Consider the following 21,502-nt stretch of genomic DNA (forward strand, 5'->3'; position numbering starts at 1 on the left):
TGACCTACGCCGACCTGGCTGCCCTGACCAACATCCTAGGGCACAGGGATGACCCCATCCACCTGGATTTTGAGGGCTGCCCCCTGGAGCCCCGCTGCCCTGAAGCCCTGGCCGGCTGTGGGCAGGTAGAGAATCTCAGGTGAGAGTAAGGACAGGGGAGCTCTGGGGGGTACCTGGGAACATCCCTGGGAGAGAACTGGACTTTTGGGAGAGCGGAGGCCAGCCGGTCTCGGCGGAACCCTGCTGAGGAAAACTGAGGAAGAATCTTGAATATTAGAACGGATAGGTCCTTCCTTACTGCCCCTCAGCCTGTGACACAGTGAGGAAGCTCCTTGCCTCCCCAGGAACTCTGGGGTCCAGTTAGATCTCCTCTAGTTATGGCTTCTGGCTTCAGTCTTTCCCTCTTTTTCTCTCAGTCATGGGCTGGAGCATCTGATCCAGGCTGTACTATTAGAGCCTCTTCGCTTTGGACAGGGTGTTTAACCCCTCAGCCTGAGTTTCTTTATCCCTAAAATGAATCAGTCATAATACCTACTTGATAGGGTTGTTGGGAGAATGAGAGGAAATAATGCATGAAAAACACTTTGTGGCACAGTTCCTGGCACAGAGTAAAGCCTCGATATGTGTAGTAGCTAGAGAAAAGTTTAGGCTGCAATAACAAAGAATCCCCCCCCCCATATACAGTGGATTAAATAATGTGGTTCTTTCTGTTTTTTGTTTTTTTTCACTCTTATGGAAGGCTCAGAGGTAAGTGGTCCAGGTCAGTGGGATGGCTCAGCTCCACATGGCCATGAAGAGACCCAGGTCCCTTCCATGGTTGCAGCATCATCTCCTTGGGCATCTTGATCTGCATGGTCAGAGCTGGGTCACAGACACATCTGTGCTCTGGCTTGGGGGAAAGTAAAGAGAGAACACGGATTAGACATGCCCACTGGGTTAAAGCTCAGTCCTGGAAATAGAGCACATCCTTTCCACTCACATTCCAGTGGTGACAACATAGTCGGAGTCATATGGTCACACTGAGCTGCAGGGGAGGCTGGGAAACACCACCTCTGGCCGGGAAACCATGTTCCCAGTGATAGCTACAGCGGAGAATGGGTTTTGGTAGACGATTAGCAGTGTCTGCCATGATATGTACTTGTTACTACTACAACAGTGACAGCAACAACTACTCCTATTGCCATTACTGGATTGAATTCCATCTCTCAGAGGAGGGAATGGGTGATGAACTCTAAGCCCCGCCCACCACTGACGGTCTGCCCCTTTGCCTCTTCCCGTGGCAGCTTTAAGAGCAGGAGGTGTGGGGACGCCTTTGCCGAAGCCCTCTCCAGGTGCTTGCCGACAATGGGGAAACTGAAGAAGCTGGGGTGAGTCAGGGCTTGGGGCCGAGATGGATCCTCAGCCGGCGATGCTTGGAACCCTCCTCCCGCCCCTGTGCCCTACACAGGGCAGGTTCCTGGTCTGTCCCCTTTCCCATCACCCATTCTTCCCACTATCTTTGCTTACCCTGTAGGTTAGCGGGAAGTAAGATCACTGCTCAAGGCATCAGCCACCTGGTGCAGGCTTTGCCCCTCTGTCCACAGCTGGAAGAGATCAGGTGAGTGATCTCCAGGAGGGCTCACTGGCTGAGGGGAGGATTCACTGTCCAGGTCCCAGGGCCCCCCTTGAGCCTGGACTGGGTCCTGTATATTCCATTAGGGTCTGGCCACTACTTTTTCAGTGAGACTCAGAGAGGAGAGGCATCAGTCCGAGAACTGGGTGGGACTGGATCCAAACACAAGGCTCCCAGAGACCCCAGAGAAGTGCTAATATTTTGGGACATCTTGAAGGAGCTTGAGTTTTGAGAGTCCCTCCCTTCTTTCTGTGACCCTGAGAGAAGGGATGGCATTGTGTAGGCAGGTGCTGTGTGGGTACACATAAAGGCATGAAACACACACATACGTCCACATTCATGCACATATGTGCACACACACTTGCACTTGCCTGCTCACTTAAGTATATGACACACATACATGCACATGTGCAGCACACACATGCCTGCACACTTAGATCCACATACACATCTAAGCACATATGTATGAATATACTCCTGCCCTATGTCTGTGATGAGTGGCCTGAGAAGGGTGGGACCAGGGATCCTCCTTAGCAGCTCTCTGGCAGGACCACTGCTGCATAATATAGCACCTTTATGAGATTTAGAAAAGACACTCCTTCATCCTGGCAGATGTGGCCCAGCAGTAGGGTGCACTGCTTGTTGAGTGGAGCATTAGCTGAGCCAGAGCTCTGCTCTGTCCCCTCTGCTGGGTGTCTTTGTTCACGATCACTCTGGGTGGTGGGGGAAAAGATTAAGGTCACTCTCAATAATTAAGAAAGAAAAGTAAACGTCAACAAGTTCACTATTTCTGATCCTTTGTCCTGACCAAGTGATTGCACACAGAGGCACCCTTATACTCTTCAGCTGTTTTGTCTCTCTAGCTAGGAACCCAGGCAGGGCTGTTTGTGGACCCCATTTGGCAGGTGGGGAATGTGAGGTCAGAAAGGAAAGTGCTTGGCCTAGGGCTTTGGGTGAATCAGGGCCAGAGGTGAGGCTGCAAGCAGCTTCTCCTGCATCCCAGTCTGCCTATCACCTGGGAACCAAGAGGCCCGGCTGAACTCAGGCCTCAGGCACATCCCAGACAGAGCCTAGAGAGCAGGGCGCTGGGTCCCCTCATCCCACCTCATGAGGCCTTCACAGTCCATCATCTGGATCCCTTGGGCCACCAGGCAGAAACTCTCCCAGAGGGGCTGAACTGGGATGGAAGTGAGGCCAGCAGAGGGCCTTTCCTCCTAGCTGGGCCTGCTGGATACCACGAACTTCTCGTAGGCCCCTATCTTGTGTCTCCTGCATGAAGATGGCCACGCCTGTCGCCAGCCACCTGGGGCTCCCAAGTCTCTCAACCCCAGGGCTGAGGGACTGGGCCTCGGTCTCTCTACAGTTTTCGGGACAACCAGCTCAAGGACTGGGAGGTGCTGAGCGTTGTGGAGGTACTGCCTTGCCTGCCGCGGCTCCAGAAGCTTGAGTAAGCTGTCTTTCCACCACCCCTGCCTGAGTGACCTCCCCCTCCTCCCTCGGAGAGCAGAGAGAGTCTGGGGTGGATGGGATGGGGGATTCACTCCTGACACCTTTGCCACAATCATGCAGCCTGAGCCTCAGCAATGTCTCCGTGTCAACCCTCCTCTCCTTGACGAATGTGGCGGTCACGTGCCCCACCGTCAGGATGCTGCAGGTCAGGTGAGCAGGGGGAATGGGATCCTGGCCTTCAGGGTCTTGAGAAAAGGGGAGGAGAAAGTGGGGATGGGAAAAGGAGGAGGCTACTGGTCTGCAAGACCTACGTGTGCGTGCATGAGTCTGTTTTACTCACATCGGTATCTCCAGAGCCCAGCTCAGGCCTGGCACCTCGTACTCAATAAATAGTGAATGAGTGGAAAGGTAAATGGATAGACGGACGGATGGGTGGTTGAGGGAATGAATCAACAAATCTAGGAACAATAGGCAGAGTGGAGGGAATCCTGAGTCCCGTGTCGCTCTCCGTGGTGCTGAACTAGCCAGTTGGGGTCACGGGGTAGATGAAATGTCATGCCTCTTAATCCCAACACTGTGGCTCCTATAGAAGCTCTCAGCATTCCTAACTTTTATAACTTTTCTAGCAAAAATTGTTTTCCTGACTTTTTAAAACACTCAGGATTCGTCTAGCAACGACACAGTCACAGTTTTACATGTCTGATATTGAGCACTTTTGCCAGTTCTGTTTCTGTGTCGATTACAAAATCAGCTTTCTCTGGATGTTTGGGGCAGCACAGGGTGCACAGGTAGGGCTGGTGTACTGGTTTCACGGCTCAGTGTCTGACCCTGCAGGAAGGCGGACCTCATCTTCCTTCTCTCCCCACCCACAGAGACGGCTACAGAGCTACAAGGGTAAGAAGCTAGGGATGGGGTGGGTTTGGGCTCATTCTGAGAAGCAATCTGGGCTTAGGTAGTTGTGGGGAAAAGTGGCAAAAAGAGTTTAGGAAGAGCTGGAATGCGGGGACTTTTCTTGCTATTTCTCCCCTGGGAAATGACTTGCTTCTCACAGTTGGCCAAGGACTTAGCTTCCTCTTGTGTCTCTGGACCACATCCAGCTCCTGTGATGAGCGGGCATCATGATAAGTGTCAGAGTGGATCAGACCCTTAGGGAGGACACGAAGATATGGTGAGACTGGAATTACTATGCGGGGAAAGCTCTTCCAATTAAAAAAGGAGGAAGGCAATTATGGTACCAGCATCTTAGACTTGTTCTGAGAATTAAATGAATTAACACATTTAAAGTGCCTAGAGCACCGCTGGCATCCCGCTGCCATTCAAGCGCTAGCTGTTCCAGCTGTGCATGGATTCCAGCTTGGCCAGTCCTTACTGGGCAGAAATAGGGAAGTTGCCTTCCCATTAAAGAACTTTCTATGTTTCCCTCACACCCCTCCCTGTGAGACTCAGAGACACATGAAGTTGTATGTCCTCATGCAAGTCCTTTCCCTGCTCTGAGCCTCAGTTTCCTCACCCATACAGGGATCTGGGAGGACCAATGTCTTTTTTACCCTCTGACTGCATAGAGCTATGATGCCCAATACGGTAGCTACTAGTCCATGTGGCTATTTAATTTTATATTAATTAAAATTGAATAAAATGATCATTTCAGTTCATCAGCCACTTTAGCCGCATTTCAAGTGCTCAATGGCCACAGGTGGCTAGTGGCTCCCGTAGTGGATGGAAAAAATAGGAAACATTTCCATCATTGCAGAGAGTTCTTTTGGACAGCAATGATCTAGAAGTCTATGAAAATCCATGATGTTCCAGCATCCCTGCAGACCCCAGTCCTCCCCTGGCCCAGTTGGAGAGAACACTTGGTGGTGCCTTGGCTTCCCACAGCCTGCACCCACATGCAGACCATGCTCCTGGCCTTCTGAATCACAGATGGTACATCTACAAATGGAGACTGTGGCATCTTAGACAATAGCAGCTTCTTTTCACTAAGCTTGCACTTTGCTAAGCTTGCCTATGCTGGGCACTTGACCGTACATCGTCTCCTTCAGTCCTTCGATCACTATGTGTTGGATGTTGTCATCCCACTTTAGAAAAGAGAAAACTGGGGCTCAGATGGGTGAAGTGACTTACCCAAGGCCATACAGCTATGTATGGCAGAGCCAGAATTTGAATAAAGGTCCCAATTGACCTTAAACCTTTTTCCCTGCTGCTTTGCTGGGTAGCACCTTTAGTACCTTCAGGCAACCATCTTTGTTATTCATTCACTGTGGGTCATGCTATAGGCTCTTCAGTTCCTAGAAACCAAGGGAAGAGGTTTGGTCCATCAGGCCCTGGACTCCTGAGCCCAGGTCAGTGTTGGATTTGTTCTTGCCAGAGACCCGGACCTACGGGGCAATGCCAACCAGAGGAAAGAGGCTCAGAGGAGAAGCCTGGCCCTCAGGTACCTCAGTGGGATGGGATCCATTGCTTTGAGGGGAGGGATATGATATGGGGGGAGGGTCCCTTCCCAGTGGAGGCACGGCAGGGGCAGGGAGGATAAAGGGAGAAGCAGATGTGGAGCGGGGAAAGGACATGAGTAACCCATCCCGGCCTGAGCAAGGAGCACTTGTCATAACAACAATAATAGCTGTAATTTAATGGGCCCTTGCTTTGTGCTTGGCACTGTAGTATTTTATATCCATTACCTCATTGTGATTCTTCAGAAAACCCTGCAAAGTACACATTATTAGTCCCATTTGACAGAGGAGAAAACTGAGTCTCACATAGGTTAGGTGCCTTATCCCAGGTCACCCAGCTACTGAAAAACAAGGCAAAGGCTAGACCCATGTCTGCCGGCCTCCTGGCTGCTGCAGCTCCTTCCTGGTAGCCGCACTCAGAGCCACAGGAGGCATAACGTAGCTTCTTACGGCCCTACCCCCGCCGCAGGCTCCAGAAGTGTCAGCTCGGGGTCCATGATGTGGAAGTGCTCATAGCCCAGCTCCGGGAAGGTCCACACCTGGATGAAGTGGAGTGAGTATGATGGGGAGCGCTGGGACAGGAGACAGAAAGGGGGGGGCAGGGCAGCGTAGGCAAGGCCTCAGCTTTGGGTGGACGGTGTGGGGAAGGGCATGCTGCTTTATTAAGAACTGGGGGGAATCAGATCATCCTAACAGCTACCATTATTTAGCACCCGTCCTGTCCCAGGTGCTTTTACATACATCCTCTCATTTAATCCTTATATTTCTATGATGTAAGTACTGTTACTACGTGCATTTTATAGTGGAGGAAATTAAGCCACGGAAAGGTAAATTTGCTCAAGGTCACAAGGCTAGGAAGAGTCTAGGACAGGATTCAGGCTCAGACAGCCTGGCTCCTGGCTTTATCCTCCCTGAGATCTGCGAAGCAGAAACCTCATCACGTATAGTCTTGTCTTCCAGACCACAGCCCTCAGGGTCCCCTCACCCTGTCTTCCTCCCAGAGTAGCATGAGATGACCTTCTCTTGTTTGGGCTGGAGAAATTCCCATGATGTCCAGCTCCTGAGCAGAGCCTTTGAGAGTGGGGTTTGGGGATTGGTGGAGGTCCTGTCATGTCACTGGGAAGGGACCCCTGCCACGGTCATCCCAGGAAATCAAATGGGCATGAAGGTGGGGTGATGGAATGCCATCATGTATTTTGAGTGGCCCCACCCTAGGGCAAGATGGACGGGGTGAGGGTTGCCTTGATGACCAAAGCTTGAGCCTTGACCTTGTCCCATTGGGAGAACCAAGACAGGATTAGAAGGTGGTTTTTACCCAGCTCACGTACTTCCACCCACCTCGCCACCACCAAGCCTGTCCCTCCCCCAGTTTTCTCACCTGCAGGTGTGCCCCATCACCCACCTGGTTACACAGACCAGACACCTCTCAGCTCCCTTGCCCTCCTCCTATAGCCAGTCCATCCTGAGTCGACCTACCCCCTATATAGTTCTCAAAACCGTTCTCTTGGGGACTTCCCTGGCAGTCCAGTGGTTAAGACTCTGCGCTTCCACTGGAGGGGGCATGGGTTCGATCCCTGGTCAGGGAACTAAGACCCCGCATGGTCTGGGACTAAGATCCTGCATGCCGTGCAGCGCTGCAAAAAAAAAAAAAAAAAAAAAAAAAAAAAAATTCTCTTTTCTCCATCCCCTTCATCCACCTCCCTAGTCCAGACCACTCTCATCTTTCACTTGGATACCTCCTCACTAGGCTTCCATCCTGGCCACCTCCACCTGGCAGTGAACTGCCCTTTACTGCCTGCCCCCTTCCCAGTGCTCAGGATAAGCCCAAATCCTAAAATCCTGTGTGATCCAGAACCGTGCCCCCAACCCCACAAGCCCCATCTGACCCCACCCTCCCACTCCATCTTTAATGCAGACATACCTGCTCTTTTTCAAGTCCTCTAATGTGCTATGTCATGGAATCTTTGACTGTGCTGTTCCTACTGCCAGGAACACCCTTCGCCCATCTCTCTCCCACCACTTACCTGTTGAACTCCTAGTTTTTCTAGCAAGTAGCTCAAACATCAGGCAAGCCTCTCCTGGTCCCCAGACTAGATCAGATTTCCCGATAAGCGTGGAGCTCATCACAAGAAGTAATTATGTAGGTTGCAGCATAAAGAGACAGTTGAGGATGGGTCCTTGAAATCAGGCTGCCGGAGTTCAAATCCCAGGCCCAGCTTTGAGCAAATGTTTTAACCATCGGTTAACTCATCAGTAAAATGAGGATAATAATAGTGCCTACTTCGTAGGGTTGTTATGAGGATTAAATATCCAATAATTGTAAGAGCATCTAGGACAGCTCCAGGCATGTGGTACGCAATCTTTCAATGTTCATTATAATTGAGTCTCATTTGTTGGAGGGATGCTTTGATTGTGTGAGTGCTGAGGGTTGAGGGGCAGCACAGGACATCAGACCCCTCTGTCTCAGCCTCTCAGGGAACCAGCTGGAAGATGAAGGCTGTCAACTGATGGCGGAGGCTGCACCCCAGCTGCACATCGCCAGGAAGCTGGAGTGAGTCGCCCACCCCACTGTCGACTACCAGGGAGGGCCCAGGAGAGCCCCAGCTGGTCCCCGCCACCCCTGGGCCCCGCCACCCCTGGTCCCCGTGCCCATAGTCACCAGAAGTACTGCCGTCTCACCGACCAGCTCTACTTTTTTCTCCCAGCTCCAGCGTAGGTGGAGTGGCTCAACCATGCCTTGCCTTTGCCTCTGGCATGAGCCACTTTGTTCCAGTTATTAAAATCCCTTGGACATGTACAATGTGTTCACTGTACATCAGTAGCTTGTATTCCAGTTTGTCCTGACAACAGCCCCGGGGTGGGGTGGGATGAGGAGTTGCACTGGGACAGCGCTAGGGTATCGGGTGGATGGGTGCTGGGCTGTTGGAGTGGGAAGTGGTATGGTGGGATATGGTTTTGGGGTGAAGGGGTGGGTCGTTGTGGTGGTGGGATGAGAAGAAAGGGTAGTAGGCTATTGGGCGTGCTGTGGTGTTGCACGGTGTGGGCTAGGGGTGCTATTGGGTGGGGGGGATGTGTTGGAGTCTTAGCGTCAAGTGTGAGTGGGAGTGGGGGAGTGTTGAGGTTAGGGTATCTGTGGTTTGGAGTCTTGGCTTTGCATTTAGACCCTGGCTCTGTCACTCAGTAGCTTTGTGACCCTGGGAAGGTAACTTCATATCTCTTGGCCTCAGGTTCCCCATTGGTAAAATGGGATTAAAATGGTAGGTTTTTTTCAGACCAGAAAACGGAGGATCAGAGAAGCAAAAACAGTGAGTCAGCTCTTACTGCTCCAGCTGGAGAACTTTATTCTCTGTGTGGGGCAAGAGGTTATATGCTTCATGGCTCACCCTTTAAGACGCCCTGGTTAAAGACCCAGGACATTCCACGAGTGACAGCCAGCCGGCTGCTGAGCCAGGAGGAGGCGGCGGCTGGAGCTGTGTGGCGCTGGGGACTCCAGCCACCTGCTAATGGCCGTCTCCCTCTTCCTCTCCGCAGCCTCAGCAGCAATGGGCTTTCTCTGGCTGGGGTGTGCCGCGTGCTGAGTGCAGTGAGCACGTGCCGGACCCTGGCAGAGTTACACGTCAGGTAGGGACTCCCAGTGGACCACCATCACCCACTCTCACCTCTAGCGTGGAGCTCTTGGGCTCTCCTGTCGTTCTCTCTAAGTCCTTGGAATTCTTTCTGGCCCCAGGCCTTGGAGACCTGTGGAAGATGCTAGTGCCCCGCCCAGACCCCCTTTACAGCTGGGTGCCCAGTCCCAGCTGCTGTGGGTGTTGGCTGCGCACAGCTTATACCTCCTCCAGAGAAATGCCCTGGGCCGATAAGAGCCAGTCATGCCTGGGAGGTTACACACCCCCTTATCCTCCCAGCCAGGAGCGGCCAATGACAGAGGCAGAGGTATAACCCTCCGGCCCCCTTACCTCCGGTGGGTGCTATTGACGTTACCAAGTCCAAGGCACGACCGGCCAATGAATCGGAGACAGACGAGGTGTTGAGGCAGACCAAGAAGATGGCAGACTAGTGTCTCCGAGAAACCATCTTATCGGGGTTTGGATGCCAGTTTCTTTTATAGCACAGAGGGTGGGGGGGGACATGAGGAAGTAAAAGGGCCATAAGTTTTGCAAATATCCCCTGGAATGGCCAGCCCTGGGGAGGGGATGTGTTAATTTCTTCTTTCTTGCAGCCAGCCACAGGTGGGCGGGGTCAGATTGTCTCCCTGTGAGCTGAGCGGAGGCACTTTAACATTCAGGCAGAGGGGCAGGGTTCCCTGAGGCAGGCAGTTATGTACTATTATAATGACAACAAAAGCAACGAAAAGCAAAGGTTAAAGTAAAAGAAACAGATCCAACAGGCAGTCAGATTTGGCTCTGCTGTGTTGCATTCATGCTTCCTGTGGGATCAGGCTGAGGACCTGCCCTGTTCTGCTTCCCTCGGTCCCTTACTGGTTTCTCCTGAGATCAGACCCTCGGTACATCATGTACACAGTGACCAAGTGACTCTGCTTCTAAGGGAACCCGACCTCAGACAGGGCCCAACCTTGTTTCTGTAAGTCTCCGCATTCAGTCTGGGCAGCTGAGGACAGATGCTAATTAATGTCAACACAGTCCCCACCCATAGGGGCTCTCCTGCTTTAAACACCCCTTAAAGGAGGAAAGGGAGACCAGATTCACCCTCAAGGTGGTACTAGGGGCCTTGGTTCACTGTATATAATGATTCAGTAAAGGCCCCTAGGGCATTCCAAATGACACTCCATTCACTTCTAGGAATTTATAATGAAGAAATCACCGTGACTGTGCAAACACTTTGACCTGCAGGGATGTTCACCTCCGTGTTGATTATAATAGGAAAAAAATGAAAATAACTTAAATCTTTAACAGTAAGGTATTAGTGATACTAGTTAAGTGAACTAAGTTGCCTCCAGAGAGAAGAACTGATGGAACCATGATATAGCTGCAGCTTTAGTGTGGAGGGATGACTCTGGCATATTAAGTAAACATAAAAATTTTAATTCATCGGGGACCAGTGGTTAGGACTCGGTGCTTTCACAGGCGTGGCCCAGGTTCAGTCAGATCCCACAAGCCGTGTGGTATGGCTAAGAAAAAACAAAAACAAAAACCTTAAAGAAACATTTTTTTAAATTCCTCATTTTTATAATAAAGCTTTGCAATCAAACTGAAAGCTAGAGAGAATGGTATAATGAACTCCCCAGCTCCCACCAATAATTATCAACATCATGTAACCCTTGCTTCATCTGTCCTTTGAAATATTTAAAAGGGAGTTTTTAAAAGGGAGTTTGTAAATTTAATCCCATCTTTTAAGAACGAAAAAGAAAGAATATTAGCTGCATTAAGAAGACAGAAGACTTGAAGGACCCACTCCACATGTTATCGTCAGTGATAACTGATATGTGGAAGAGATTGTGGGGGATTTTTCTTTATTTTCTTCTTATTTTTCTACATTTTCTAAGTTCTCCAGAGGGAATAAGGATGACTTTTGTCATATGGAAAATGTATGTATAACGTTCACTTGGAAAGGCGAGGTTAGGGATGCTCTGGGCTCTCAGTGCCTGCCCCGACCTGGCAGTGGCCTCACCGCACAGGGCTGAGTACCCTCAGGTGAGAGAAGACATCAGGGCAAAATCGGAGGAAGTGCCGCAGCTAGAGGCAGGGGGATGGCACCTTAGAGGTCCCTGGAGGCCGGGCTAAAAATAAGACGCAGCAGCAGCTGGGCACCCCAGCAGCTGCCTCCTCCCTCCCCTCCTGTCTGCAGCCTGCTGCACAAAACTGTGGTCCTCAAGTTTGCCCCAGAGCCGGAGGAGCAGGAGGTGACCCAGAAAAGGTAGGGCCAGGACCGTCCCCTCCTTGACCACCACCGCTGGACAGTGTAACTCAGCAGCCGGTAACTCAGCAGCCGGGGGACCTTGACAAATTCATGAAGGCACAAGAAGCCAGCAGGCTTGGCTGGGGATGAAGCCCTAAGGGGAGGCTCAAAGGACAAACTGCCTCCCCATTTCCCAAGTGGTACCTGAAGAGAGCCCTGGGATGCCACGTGCAGACGGCAGACTGGGGCAGGGGTGGGGTAGCCAGAGAGCTACGCGTGGGAGATGGAGGCCCTTCAGCCTAAACCCAGAGGATCGCCTGGCGTGTAGCTCCGATTCTGGTCGGAACTTCTGGCTCCCTTTGGCACAAGGACCCTTTAGAGGGTGTTTGCCCCCACCAGGGTGCCTTCCTGGATTGCCCCAGGCCAGCCCCTGAGCAGAGACTCAGCTCTTTGCTCCTCAGTGTGCACCTACAATCTCTTCTGTAGGGTCTGAGCTTTAGAAGGCTTGCTTGCAGCTGAGGCTGACATCTTTGAAGGCACTGCTGGTGATGAGATTAATGATCCTAAGAGCCAAGGTTAACTGAGCACTTACTATGCACCAAGCAGCAAACTAAGACAATTCACCTATGTTCTCCCAGTACCAGGCTAAGTGATTTGTCCCAGGTCACACAGCCAGGAAGCCGAGAAGCCCAATTGGAACCAAGGTCTGACTGTCCCCAGGTCTCATATAGGGATTGAATGGTGGGAAGTGAGGCTAAGGCTGGAGTCTGAGGCAGTGGATGAGGTGTCTGCTCAGCATGGCCTTGGTGTGTGTCCCTCCAGGGCTGCATTTCCTGACAGCCTTACGTTCCAGATGCCCTCTGATCCGCTCCTGTGCGCCCCAAGGATCAGGTACCGTGATGGCCTGCGGGCCCCGAGCATGGTTCCCGCCTCCCCCCTTCCTGGGCACAGAGCCTGTCCCGGGTCCCCAGTGCCAGGTGCCCCCCGGAGGATACAACCTGCTGTCATGTCCTGGTTTTCCTGCCTCGCATCTCCCCTGCCCAGCCCACCCCAGAAGGGGCTCACATGGCAGACCCCCAGTCACCTTCCCTGCCCACGGTTCCCACCCCCCTTAGCTCCCCCGACCTCCAGTAGCTGAGGGGTTGTGGAACTCTGGACGGAGAAAATGGGGAGCACGCGGCCCCTTCATTCCTGATCCTGGGGTCTAGGCCTGGGGACTCAGCTCGGCCTCCGCAGGGCTCCCATCACAACTCTTCCGGCCTCCTCTCTGATTCTGTGTCCATCTGAATGCCCCTCCCTGTCTGTCTGTTCTCCTCTGGCACTCAATTTCTCTCAGTCTCTTTCTGCGTCTGTCTCCTTCCCTCCCTCTCTTATCTCGGGGTGTCTCCATCTTGGTCTGCTTCTCTCTGTGTCTCTCACTCTCTCTGGCTCTTCTCTGCCCATGTGACATCTCACGTGTGCTGTGTGTCGGTCCCTCTTTGCCTGTCCGGGTGCCCGATGCATCCCAGTCCCCTTTCCACAAGCCTCTCTGCCTGTGTATCTGGGGGTGGGGAGCCCCGCTCGCCTCTCTTGAGCTGGGCAGGGGCTGCAGGGCTGTGGTCCTACCCTCCCTAGGCTGACGCACTGTGCATTGCAAGCCCAGCACCTAGAGCACCTCTGCAAAGCACTGGGAGGAAGTTGCTGCCGCTGTCACCTCGAGTGAGTGGTTGCTGGAAGGCGGGGTGGTGGGGCCCATTAGTGGGTAGGTGTTAGTGTGTTGCGTTTTGTTCTGTGTTTTAAGATTTAGGGTCATCTATTCTTTCCCCACTGCAATCAGGAAGCCCTTAGAGAACCTGGTGAAAGTTGTGACTCTTCCCCCTAAAATACAGGTTCCCCCATATTCGACACTCTCTGAAGCCCAAGCCTAACCCCTCAGGGGTCACAAACCTGGGGATGAGAACCCGAGGGGAGGGACTTCCCTGGAGGTCCAGTGGTTAAGACTCCACGCTTCCAATGCAGGGGGCGCGGGTTGGATCCCTGATCCGGGAACTAAGATCCCACATCCACATGCTGGGATACCCCAGCTGATCCACTGCCATGTGCTGAGATCCGGCCTGGCAGCCCAGGACCGTATCCCAGTTTCAGGAGAAGCTGAGTGACTGGGGTGGAGAGGCGAGCTCCAGCTGTCTCCACCCCCGCCCTCCGCTGACCTGTCCTCTCCGCGTGCCCCTCCCAGCTTATCAGGCAATGCTCTCGGGGACAAAGGTGCGGCCCTGCTGGCTCAGCTGCTTCCAGGGATGGGCGCTCTGCAGTCCTTGAAGTGAGTAGCCCTCTGGGCAAAGCCTCTGAGGTTTGATCTCTGCATGAGAGCATGTGTGTGGGAAGGGGGGAAGGAGATGATGGGGTGGGAGGATATTCTGTGTCCCATCTCACTCCCTCCTGAGGTTATCATAAAGGTTACATCAGACAATGCATGTCAGCCACCGGGGCCAGTCCCCGACACGTAGCCAGTTCCCCAGGACAGGGTAGTTACTACTGCATTTCTCACTAAAATAGACACCGGTCTCTGTGACTCAGCGATCCAGCTGCTGAGTTAAGCCTTCGTTTCTCAAACCCGTCTCCCTGTCTCTGCGCAGTCTCTCTGGGAGGCCCAGGCAGGCAGGGCTGGGAGGTATTACTTGATTAATATAACAGCTGGCAGCCATTCTGGCCCTGGGGGCAGGGGGCGGAGGGGAGGGGCCGTTTGACTGGGGGGCCCTGGCCAGGTAGGCAGGGAGGGTTTGGACTAGAGAGGATACCCAGGAAGGGTGCCCGGGGAGATCTGAGAGCCCTGAGCACCTGGCAGAGATGGGGGAGATGTGCACTACGGGAGGGAGGCCCTGGAAGGAGGCCGTGAACCCCCAGACTTTACCTGCAGCCAGCCAGAGTTTCTAGGCCCTTAAAGGTCCCTGTGCTCCTAGCTCACATGGCCCCCCCTCCTCCTCCCTGGCTCTTCTGGGCCCAAGGGAGAGGCTTCCTGGCCACAGGAACCTGGTCACAGACCCCAGGTTCCCAGTGTCCCTGGACAAATTACATCACCTTCTCTGAGCCCCCGGTTCCCAGTCAGTTAACACATAAACTCTGGAGGCAGTGGCTATGGTTTTCGCTGTAACCAGTGCTGTGGCCTGTGGGCACTGCCTGCTCAGGCCGCCTTTCTTTGGGAAGATGGGACCAGAGGAGATTGCTTCTGTTCCCGTTCGAGGCCTGCGGTGGGTGGGTGGGTGGGGGGGGGGAGGCCTCGCCGCCGTTGCAGGCAAATTTTATGCAAATTGGAGTTCCAATCTCAGCTCTGTCACCAACATATCTCATAATCTTGGGCAAGACCTTGCTGCTCTCTGGACCTCAGTTTCCCCATCTGTGCAATGGGGAGTTGGCATAGGTGCTCTGACCATCCAGGGTTCAGTGTGTTCCATCGTCTGGAACAGGGAGGGACAGCCCTCCCCTGTGCCCTGACCACAAAGAGGGTGTTTTTGAGTCCTGAGTGACCTCTGTCAGCATCATCCCTCTGATTCTCCAGCCTCAGTGAGAACGGTTTGTCCCTGGATGCTGTGTTCAGTTTGACCCAGTGCTTCTCTACTCTGCCGTGGCTTCTGCACTTGGACTTCAGGTGAGAGTGTCCCTGGGACCCCACTCTGCCCCTCATCTGTCCCATTCACGATATAGCATCCTCAGGGCCCTGGTATGATACCAGGTCCAGTGAACAAGCAATGAGTGTCTGTGAAATGAATGAATAGATGAATGAGTGAAATATGGCTCCAGGGACACTCAAATTTCTCCAAATTCACCACGGGGCACAATCCATCGACTCTCCTGTAGTTACACTCTGACTTGTCCTGGGAGACTTTTAAGGAAACTGGGAGCTCCCTGGTGGGAGCTTGAGTTCTCAGGGACCCACCTGAATTGTGGGGTCTCTGGAGCTGATGAGAGTGTATAAGGGAAGGCAGCTAGCCAAGTGGCCCTGGCCAAGGCAAAGCAGATCATCCATGGTTTCAGGTGAAGTCCACCTATTCCTCCCCTCCCCCCTTCCAAGAATGGGTGTGACGGTAGCAGACAGACCAGGTTCAAATACAGGCTCACCACTTACCTGCTGTGCCGCTTTGAGCACGTCACTGCATCTCTTGACACCTCAGTTTCCTGATCTGTGAAGCAGGGGTAAGAATACTTCCTTAAAACCATAAACAAGACGACAAGACGACCCTCAGGATGGGAGAAAATATTTGCAAACGAAGCAACTGACAAAGGATTAATCTCCAAAATTTACAAGCAGCTCATGCAGCTCAACATCAAAAAAACCAAACAACCCAGTCCAAAAATGGGCAGAAGACCTAAGCAGACATTTCTCCAAAGAAGATATACAGACTGCCAACAAACACATGAAAGAATGCTCAACATCATTAGTCATTAGGGAAACTCAAATCAAAACTACAATGAGATATCATCTCACACCAGTCAGAATGGCCATCATCAAAAAATCTAGAAACAATAAATGCTGGAGAGGGTGTGGAGAAAAGGCAACCCTCTTGCACTGTTGGTGGGAATGTAAATTGATACAGCTACTGTGGAGAACAGTATGGAGGTTCCTTAAAAAACTAAAAATAGAACTACCATACAACCCAGCAATCCCACTACTGGGCATATACCCTGAGAAAACCATAATTCAAAAAGAGTCATGTACCACAAGGTTCATTGCAGCTCTATTTACAATAGCCAGGACATGGAAGCAACCTAAGTGTCCATCAACAGGTGAATGGATAAAGAAGATGTGGCACATATACAATGGAATATTACTCAGCCATAAAAAGAAACGAAATTCAGTTATTTGTAATGAGGTGGATGGACCTAGAGACTGTTATACAGAGTGAAGTTAAGTCAGAAAGAGAAAAATACCGTATGCTAACATATATATATATATATATATATATATATATATATATATATATATATGACTTGAGGACACGGGGACCGGGAAGGGTAAGCTGGGACGAAGCGAGAGAGTGGCATGGACATATACACACTACCGAATGTAAAATAGCTAGCTAGTGGGAAGCAGCCGCGTAGCACAGGGAGATCAGCTCGGTGCTTTGTGACCACCTAGAGGGGTGGGATAGGGAGGGTGGGAGGGAGACACAAGAGGGAGGAGATAGGGGGATATGTGTATACATATAGCTGATTCACTTTGTTATGCAGCAGAAACTAACACACCATTGTAAAGCAATTATACTCCAATAAAGATGTTAAAAAAAAAAAACACTTCCTTACCTCACAATTTTATTGTGAGAATCAAAGGAAGTCATATCGGTGGTGTGCTTTGTATGTATATTTATTGTCCTATTTGCTGAGAAAACAGGCCACCATGCAGGTCTTCCTTGACCCAACCTGTCTGGTCTCTTGCTGCTGCCTGGGAAGGGGGCCCTTGGCCCTTTCTCAGGCTGCCGCCTCCTCTCTGCCTGCAGCTCTGAGAGCCAACACGTCATCCTGAGAGGTGATGGAAGAGACAGGTAAGGAGGGAAAGCTCTGAGGTTGGGGGGCCTCCCCTCTCTCTCTCTGGTCCCCATTTCTTATAGGTGCCCCCAACCCCCAGACCCATGCTGACTGTTAGCCCAGGTCTGGCAGGCTGGAATTAATCACTTCTGTAACCTCTCCCCCATATAAATTTGCAGTAATCAGCTGCTTTCAATCTTTTCTAAGAAGGAGTGCACATGGGAGGGAGGGGCTGACGGGTGATGCTGCAGCAGAGCAGGTGTTAGGAGAGCGGATGTGTGGGAGGGTAGAGGGGAGCCGCTGTGTTTCTGCCACTGAGGACCTTTGCAGCACTTTGCAGCGTCCTGACTTCATATGAATCCCTGCCCTTTCACACTCTTGAGTATCACATTAGAGAAGCCAAGAACCGTTGGTGCTCTGAAAAAGTTTCCACATCTTTGCGGTCAACTATTCTCCGCAGGTGTTCCCGGCTGCCCCCTAGTGGAGCCCGGCACCCTGGTCTCACCCGGACAAAAGCACAGGGCTCCTAAAGCAGGGCCAGCTGGGCAGAGTGCATTTCCAGCTAATGTGTTAGAGAAAAACACTGCTGTAGCAGGTGGGCTGCCTGAAGCCCGGGTGGTATTGCTTGCCGAGCTAGGGTCTCCATTTCTGGGAACTCTCTGGGTTCTTGAAGCCAAAAGAATTGAGGCACAGATAGGTGGATGATACCTACAGCAACGGTCAGAGAGAGGAGGGCTCTGTCCTAGCTCCCCTCGACCTGCTCAGGTGCTGCCCACCTGGATAGGTATAAGCTGCTGGCATCCTCACTCTGGCTTCCCTTCCCTGGGCCTCAGTTGCCCCATCCGTACAGGGAGGGGCTTGACTGTCCCGAGGGCCCCTTCCAGCCCCAACTAATGAGTCTAGCCTTCCAATGTGGGTGCTTTGAACTTTCCTTTCAAAATGATTTCCCCACTCCTAGGGATCTGTTGGCTGCTGGGTCTTTGCCAGAGTTCCAAGCTGGAGCCCAGTTCTTGGGGTTCGGTCAGCGCCGCACCTCCAGGAGCTTCTGGTACCATCTTACCCACTTCTTGTTTAGGGGTAACCACAGTGGGGTAAGGGGTGAGGGAGTGGAGAGCCTGGGGGTTGGGAGACAGGGGAAAGAGAGTTTGAGAGGAGTGGGGAGAAGTGTGAGGGCGGGTGACGGGGCTGCTGGCTCCGGCGTTCCCTGTAGAGAAGATTCTGCATTGTTTTCTCTGAAGACTTCCCAGCTCTGCCATGAGGGGCTGTGAGAGCCTGGCTGGGCGCCTCCCCTCTCTGGGGCTTGATTTCCTCACCTAAGAAGAGAGACACGTTAGCTGGGGCCTGAACAGGGTTCTCTGGGGACGGGGTGGGCAGGATCCCAGGCAGGCGGGACAGCTCACGCAGAGGCCCAGGGGAGTGAAGGCTTGGCTCTGGGGAAGCATTTCTGTGTGGCTAGAGCTTATTATACAGGGAGAGTGGAGGTGAGTGGAGACATGGGAAAGGCATTTTGCTTTTAGCCTAAGGATAATGGAGAGCCACAGAGGGTTTTCAGCACAGGAGAGGCTGGCCAGATTTGTATTTGTTAAAGCTAAGACGCTGGCAGGGTGGAGGACTGCAGGGAGGCAAGAGGGGGAACCCAGGGGATGTTCAAGTGGCCCAGGTGAGTGACAACGATAGCCTGGATGTAGGCAGGGGCAGTGGGGAGGACTTGGGACTGGACGAGGGCAGCTGGGCGCTCAGGGGGCCTTGACTGTTTCTGTTGGAGTGGGGGGACTGGGGGCTGTAAGGGGTAGAGAGCATGCCCTGTTGGCACTGCAGGGGCTGGCGGCCTGCAGGCTGGGGAGGAAAGTCGTTGGGAGAAGCGGAGAGCCCTTGGGGCTGGACAGGGACCCTGAGCCCTCCCTGACCCCCTCGCCCTGCCCGCTGCACCTTTTCAGCCTCAGGGAATGTCAGCTGGAGCCCTTGAGCCTCTCCCGCCTCTGTGAGACTCTGGAGAAGTGCCCGGGGCCTCTGGAAGTCAAGTAAGTACGGAGGACACAGCCGCAGGGGCACAACGTGGGCACCTGCCCAGTGACCTGGGGTGGGGTGTCCTGGTTAGAGACCAGATGAGTCCCTCCTGGTCCCTTCCTGCCAGACCCCGTAGCCCTACGCCATGGGAGTTCCCTAACCCATTGGTGGAAGGCTCCTTGCCTCCCAATGGCCCCAGCTTCAAACACCTCATCCCTCCCACTGAGAGAGGCCGTGCAGGGCCCAGGGCTACATCTCCCCATCGGCTCAACTCAGGGCACCTGGGAGCCCCAGTCTTCCCCCCTGCACCCCTGGAGCCCCACCCTGGCACTCAGCTGGGCCTGCCTCTGTGGCTGGAGCCTGTGATTCTGAAGGCCCCTCCTCAGGGCATCCCCCAGCCTGGGTTACCAGCTCACTCCAGAACGCCTGGGTCTGTGACCAGAGACTGGGCTTAGAATCAGGAGTCCTGGCTCAGCCACCAACAAGCTGGGTAACTCTGGGCAAATGGCTTTAACCCCTCAGGCCTCAGCTTTGTTATCTGCAAAGTGGTGGGTCAGACTTTCCTTCCCTCATCATCATTGTAATTTTATTACAATAATTACCTTAAAATAAAGAAACCCAAGACAAACCTCCCTCATCTAAATAACCCCGTCCCTCATCAACTCAGTGTTGTCATTTGTCCTGCTGACCTTCTCTATCTGCATATACAAATTTTTTCCTGTTCGAAATCACAGGCCAGCTGCGTTCTGCAGTTTCGCTTTACATCGCCCCATATGTGTTTTTCCATTTTGCTACAGTTTTTTTTTTTTTTTCTTGCTTTCTGGCTCCCGCCTCAAACGCCCTCTGGTCCTTGCAACAAGCTCATTATCCATGTTGACACCTGGGGTGTGTCCTTCCATACCTCTCTCCATGTTCAAACACTTATAGATATGGAGGAAGGTGGTTTTGATGTTAACAGATACAGGATCTTAACAAGATTTGCAGTGAACTTTTGTCTCATAATAGAACATTGTGGCTTTCCTAGAATATCAGGATGTGTGGAACCAATGAATTTTCAAATAAACCATTTATTTTAGAATAGTTTAAGGCTTGCTTTCAGAAAAGTTGCAAAACTAGTGCAGAGAGTTCCCCCCACACTTGCCCCTGGTTTTTAATATCACTCATCACCATGGTACATGATGTGTACATTTTGGCATTCCAAATGCCAAGATAAAGGTAAAAGTTCTGTTGCTTAAAAAAAAAAAAAAAAAAAAAAAACAGTGTGTAAACCCCACATTGACCCCAAGCAGAGGCCGTAGCACTGTGTGTATTTGGTGTTTGTGGTCAGACTACCCCTCAGTGAATGCCTCTGCTCTGCCTGTGCTCAGAGCCCCAGGCCCAATCCTGGGACAGAGCAGGTAGAGCTGAGCCTACAGCCTGGGCCCTGGCAGAGGCTCCTCGCTTCCAGTTCCAGAACCATAGGTGGCCCCTTTTACTGTTCCCCCCAAGGTGAAGCTGGGTCCCCCTTCAGCCGGACAGTAATGTGATGGAGATGGGCCAGGCTCCTGGCAGCCCCAGTGAGGGGAAAGGGCAGCCTGCAGGGGACAAAGAAACAGGGACAGAGAGAAGGGGCAGCAAAAGGGGAGAAAGGCAGAAGGAAAATACAGTCCAAACGCCTCTGGGGGTCAGGAAGTGGCTCTAGACTCGCAGGGAGGGCTGTATGTAAACCCCAAGGTGCTTAGAGACTCTGGTTGACCCAGTCCTCCAGCCAGAGCAGAGACCAAAGGATGAATATCAGGAGTTTCTCCTAAGTGGACTGGCTTCTGATGAATTATCTAGACAAGTGATCAGCTGGTTGGTCTGGTTTTGATGGGCAGTCAGGGACCCGAGCTACCCTGCATCTCTCCTTTGCTGACCTGTTAACGTGCCTGAATTGCCACCATTATGTTCACTACTTTGGGTTAAGGCGGCATTCTCTTCTTAACAGGTGTGTTCTCCAGGGTACCAGTCTTCATGGCCCTCAAAATGATAATCCTATTAGTCCATGCCTTTTGGGGGAAAAATGTCTACTATAGCCCTTTAGAAATTCACAACGCACAAGGGCAGATTAAAGGCTCTGAGAAGTCCTGCAGCAAAGAAAATTAATGGGGCTTAACCCAGCATTTTCCAAGCATATATGACCTTCCTTTTCCTCCAGCCTCAATGATAACTCAAGGACCCCAGTGTTCAGAGGGGGTGTTTTGGGCAATCCTGGCTTAGGACCCATCTAGCTTTTCCCAAGATTTCCCCACCTCATTCAGATGCTTTGTTTCACAGACTGTCCTGCAAGGTCCTGAGTGACCAGAGCCTGGAGACCCTGCTGCACCACCTACCCCGGCTCCCTGAGCTAAGCCTGCTGCAGTAAGACTGGTTTCCCCATTTCACTGTGCAGGGCTGAGGCTCTTGCATTGCAAAGCCATCCCCTTCTGCCCCCTCCCCGCTTCTCTTGGGCTGTTTCATCATTTTACCTGGCACAACTGGGAGCTCAAGTCTGCTTCCAGCTCTTCCCTAATACCTTATCAACCTCAGGGGGGAGTTATTTGACCCCTCTAAGCCTCAGTTTCCTCATCTGACAAATGGGACTAGTATTCTTCAACCCTTCCCCCAGGGT

General features: G+C 52.3%; 1 protein-coding gene across 1 annotated transcript in view; it reads left to right on the forward strand.

Annotated features, from left to right (window-relative positions):
- Positions 1 to 21,502, forward strand: part of NLRC5 (NLR family CARD domain containing 5) — a 100,822-nt gene that overhangs the window by 43,108 nt on the left and 36,212 nt on the right. The window contains exons 11-28 of the mRNA XM_007466822.1: positions 1 to 139; positions 1,284 to 1,367; positions 1,514 to 1,597; positions 2,976 to 3,059; positions 3,182 to 3,271; positions 3,896 to 3,955; positions 5,430 to 5,495; positions 5,981 to 6,064; positions 7,979 to 8,062; positions 9,043 to 9,132; positions 11,317 to 11,385; positions 12,982 to 13,065; positions 13,583 to 13,666; positions 14,903 to 14,992; positions 16,839 to 16,883; positions 17,825 to 17,914; positions 18,804 to 18,887; positions 21,169 to 21,252. Coding sequence (XP_007466884.1) covers positions 1 to 139; positions 1,284 to 1,367; positions 1,514 to 1,597; positions 2,976 to 3,059; positions 3,182 to 3,271; positions 3,896 to 3,955; positions 5,430 to 5,495; positions 5,981 to 6,064; positions 7,979 to 8,062; positions 9,043 to 9,132; positions 11,317 to 11,385; positions 12,982 to 13,065; positions 13,583 to 13,666; positions 14,903 to 14,992; positions 16,839 to 16,883; positions 17,825 to 17,914; positions 18,804 to 18,887; positions 21,169 to 21,252 — 1,495 coding nt within the window. The remainder of the gene's footprint in view (positions 140 to 1,283; positions 1,368 to 1,513; positions 1,598 to 2,975; positions 3,060 to 3,181; positions 3,272 to 3,895; positions 3,956 to 5,429; positions 5,496 to 5,980; positions 6,065 to 7,978; positions 8,063 to 9,042; positions 9,133 to 11,316; positions 11,386 to 12,981; positions 13,066 to 13,582; positions 13,667 to 14,902; positions 14,993 to 16,838; positions 16,884 to 17,824; positions 17,915 to 18,803; positions 18,888 to 21,168; positions 21,253 to 21,502) is intronic.

Source organism: Lipotes vexillifer, unplaced genomic scaffold (assembly GCF_000442215.2).
Source record: "Lipotes vexillifer unplaced genomic scaffold, Lipotes_vexillifer_v1.1 scaffold130, whole genome shotgun sequence".
Classification (NCBI taxonomy): Eukaryota; Metazoa; Chordata; class Mammalia; order Artiodactyla; family Lipotidae; genus Lipotes; species Lipotes vexillifer.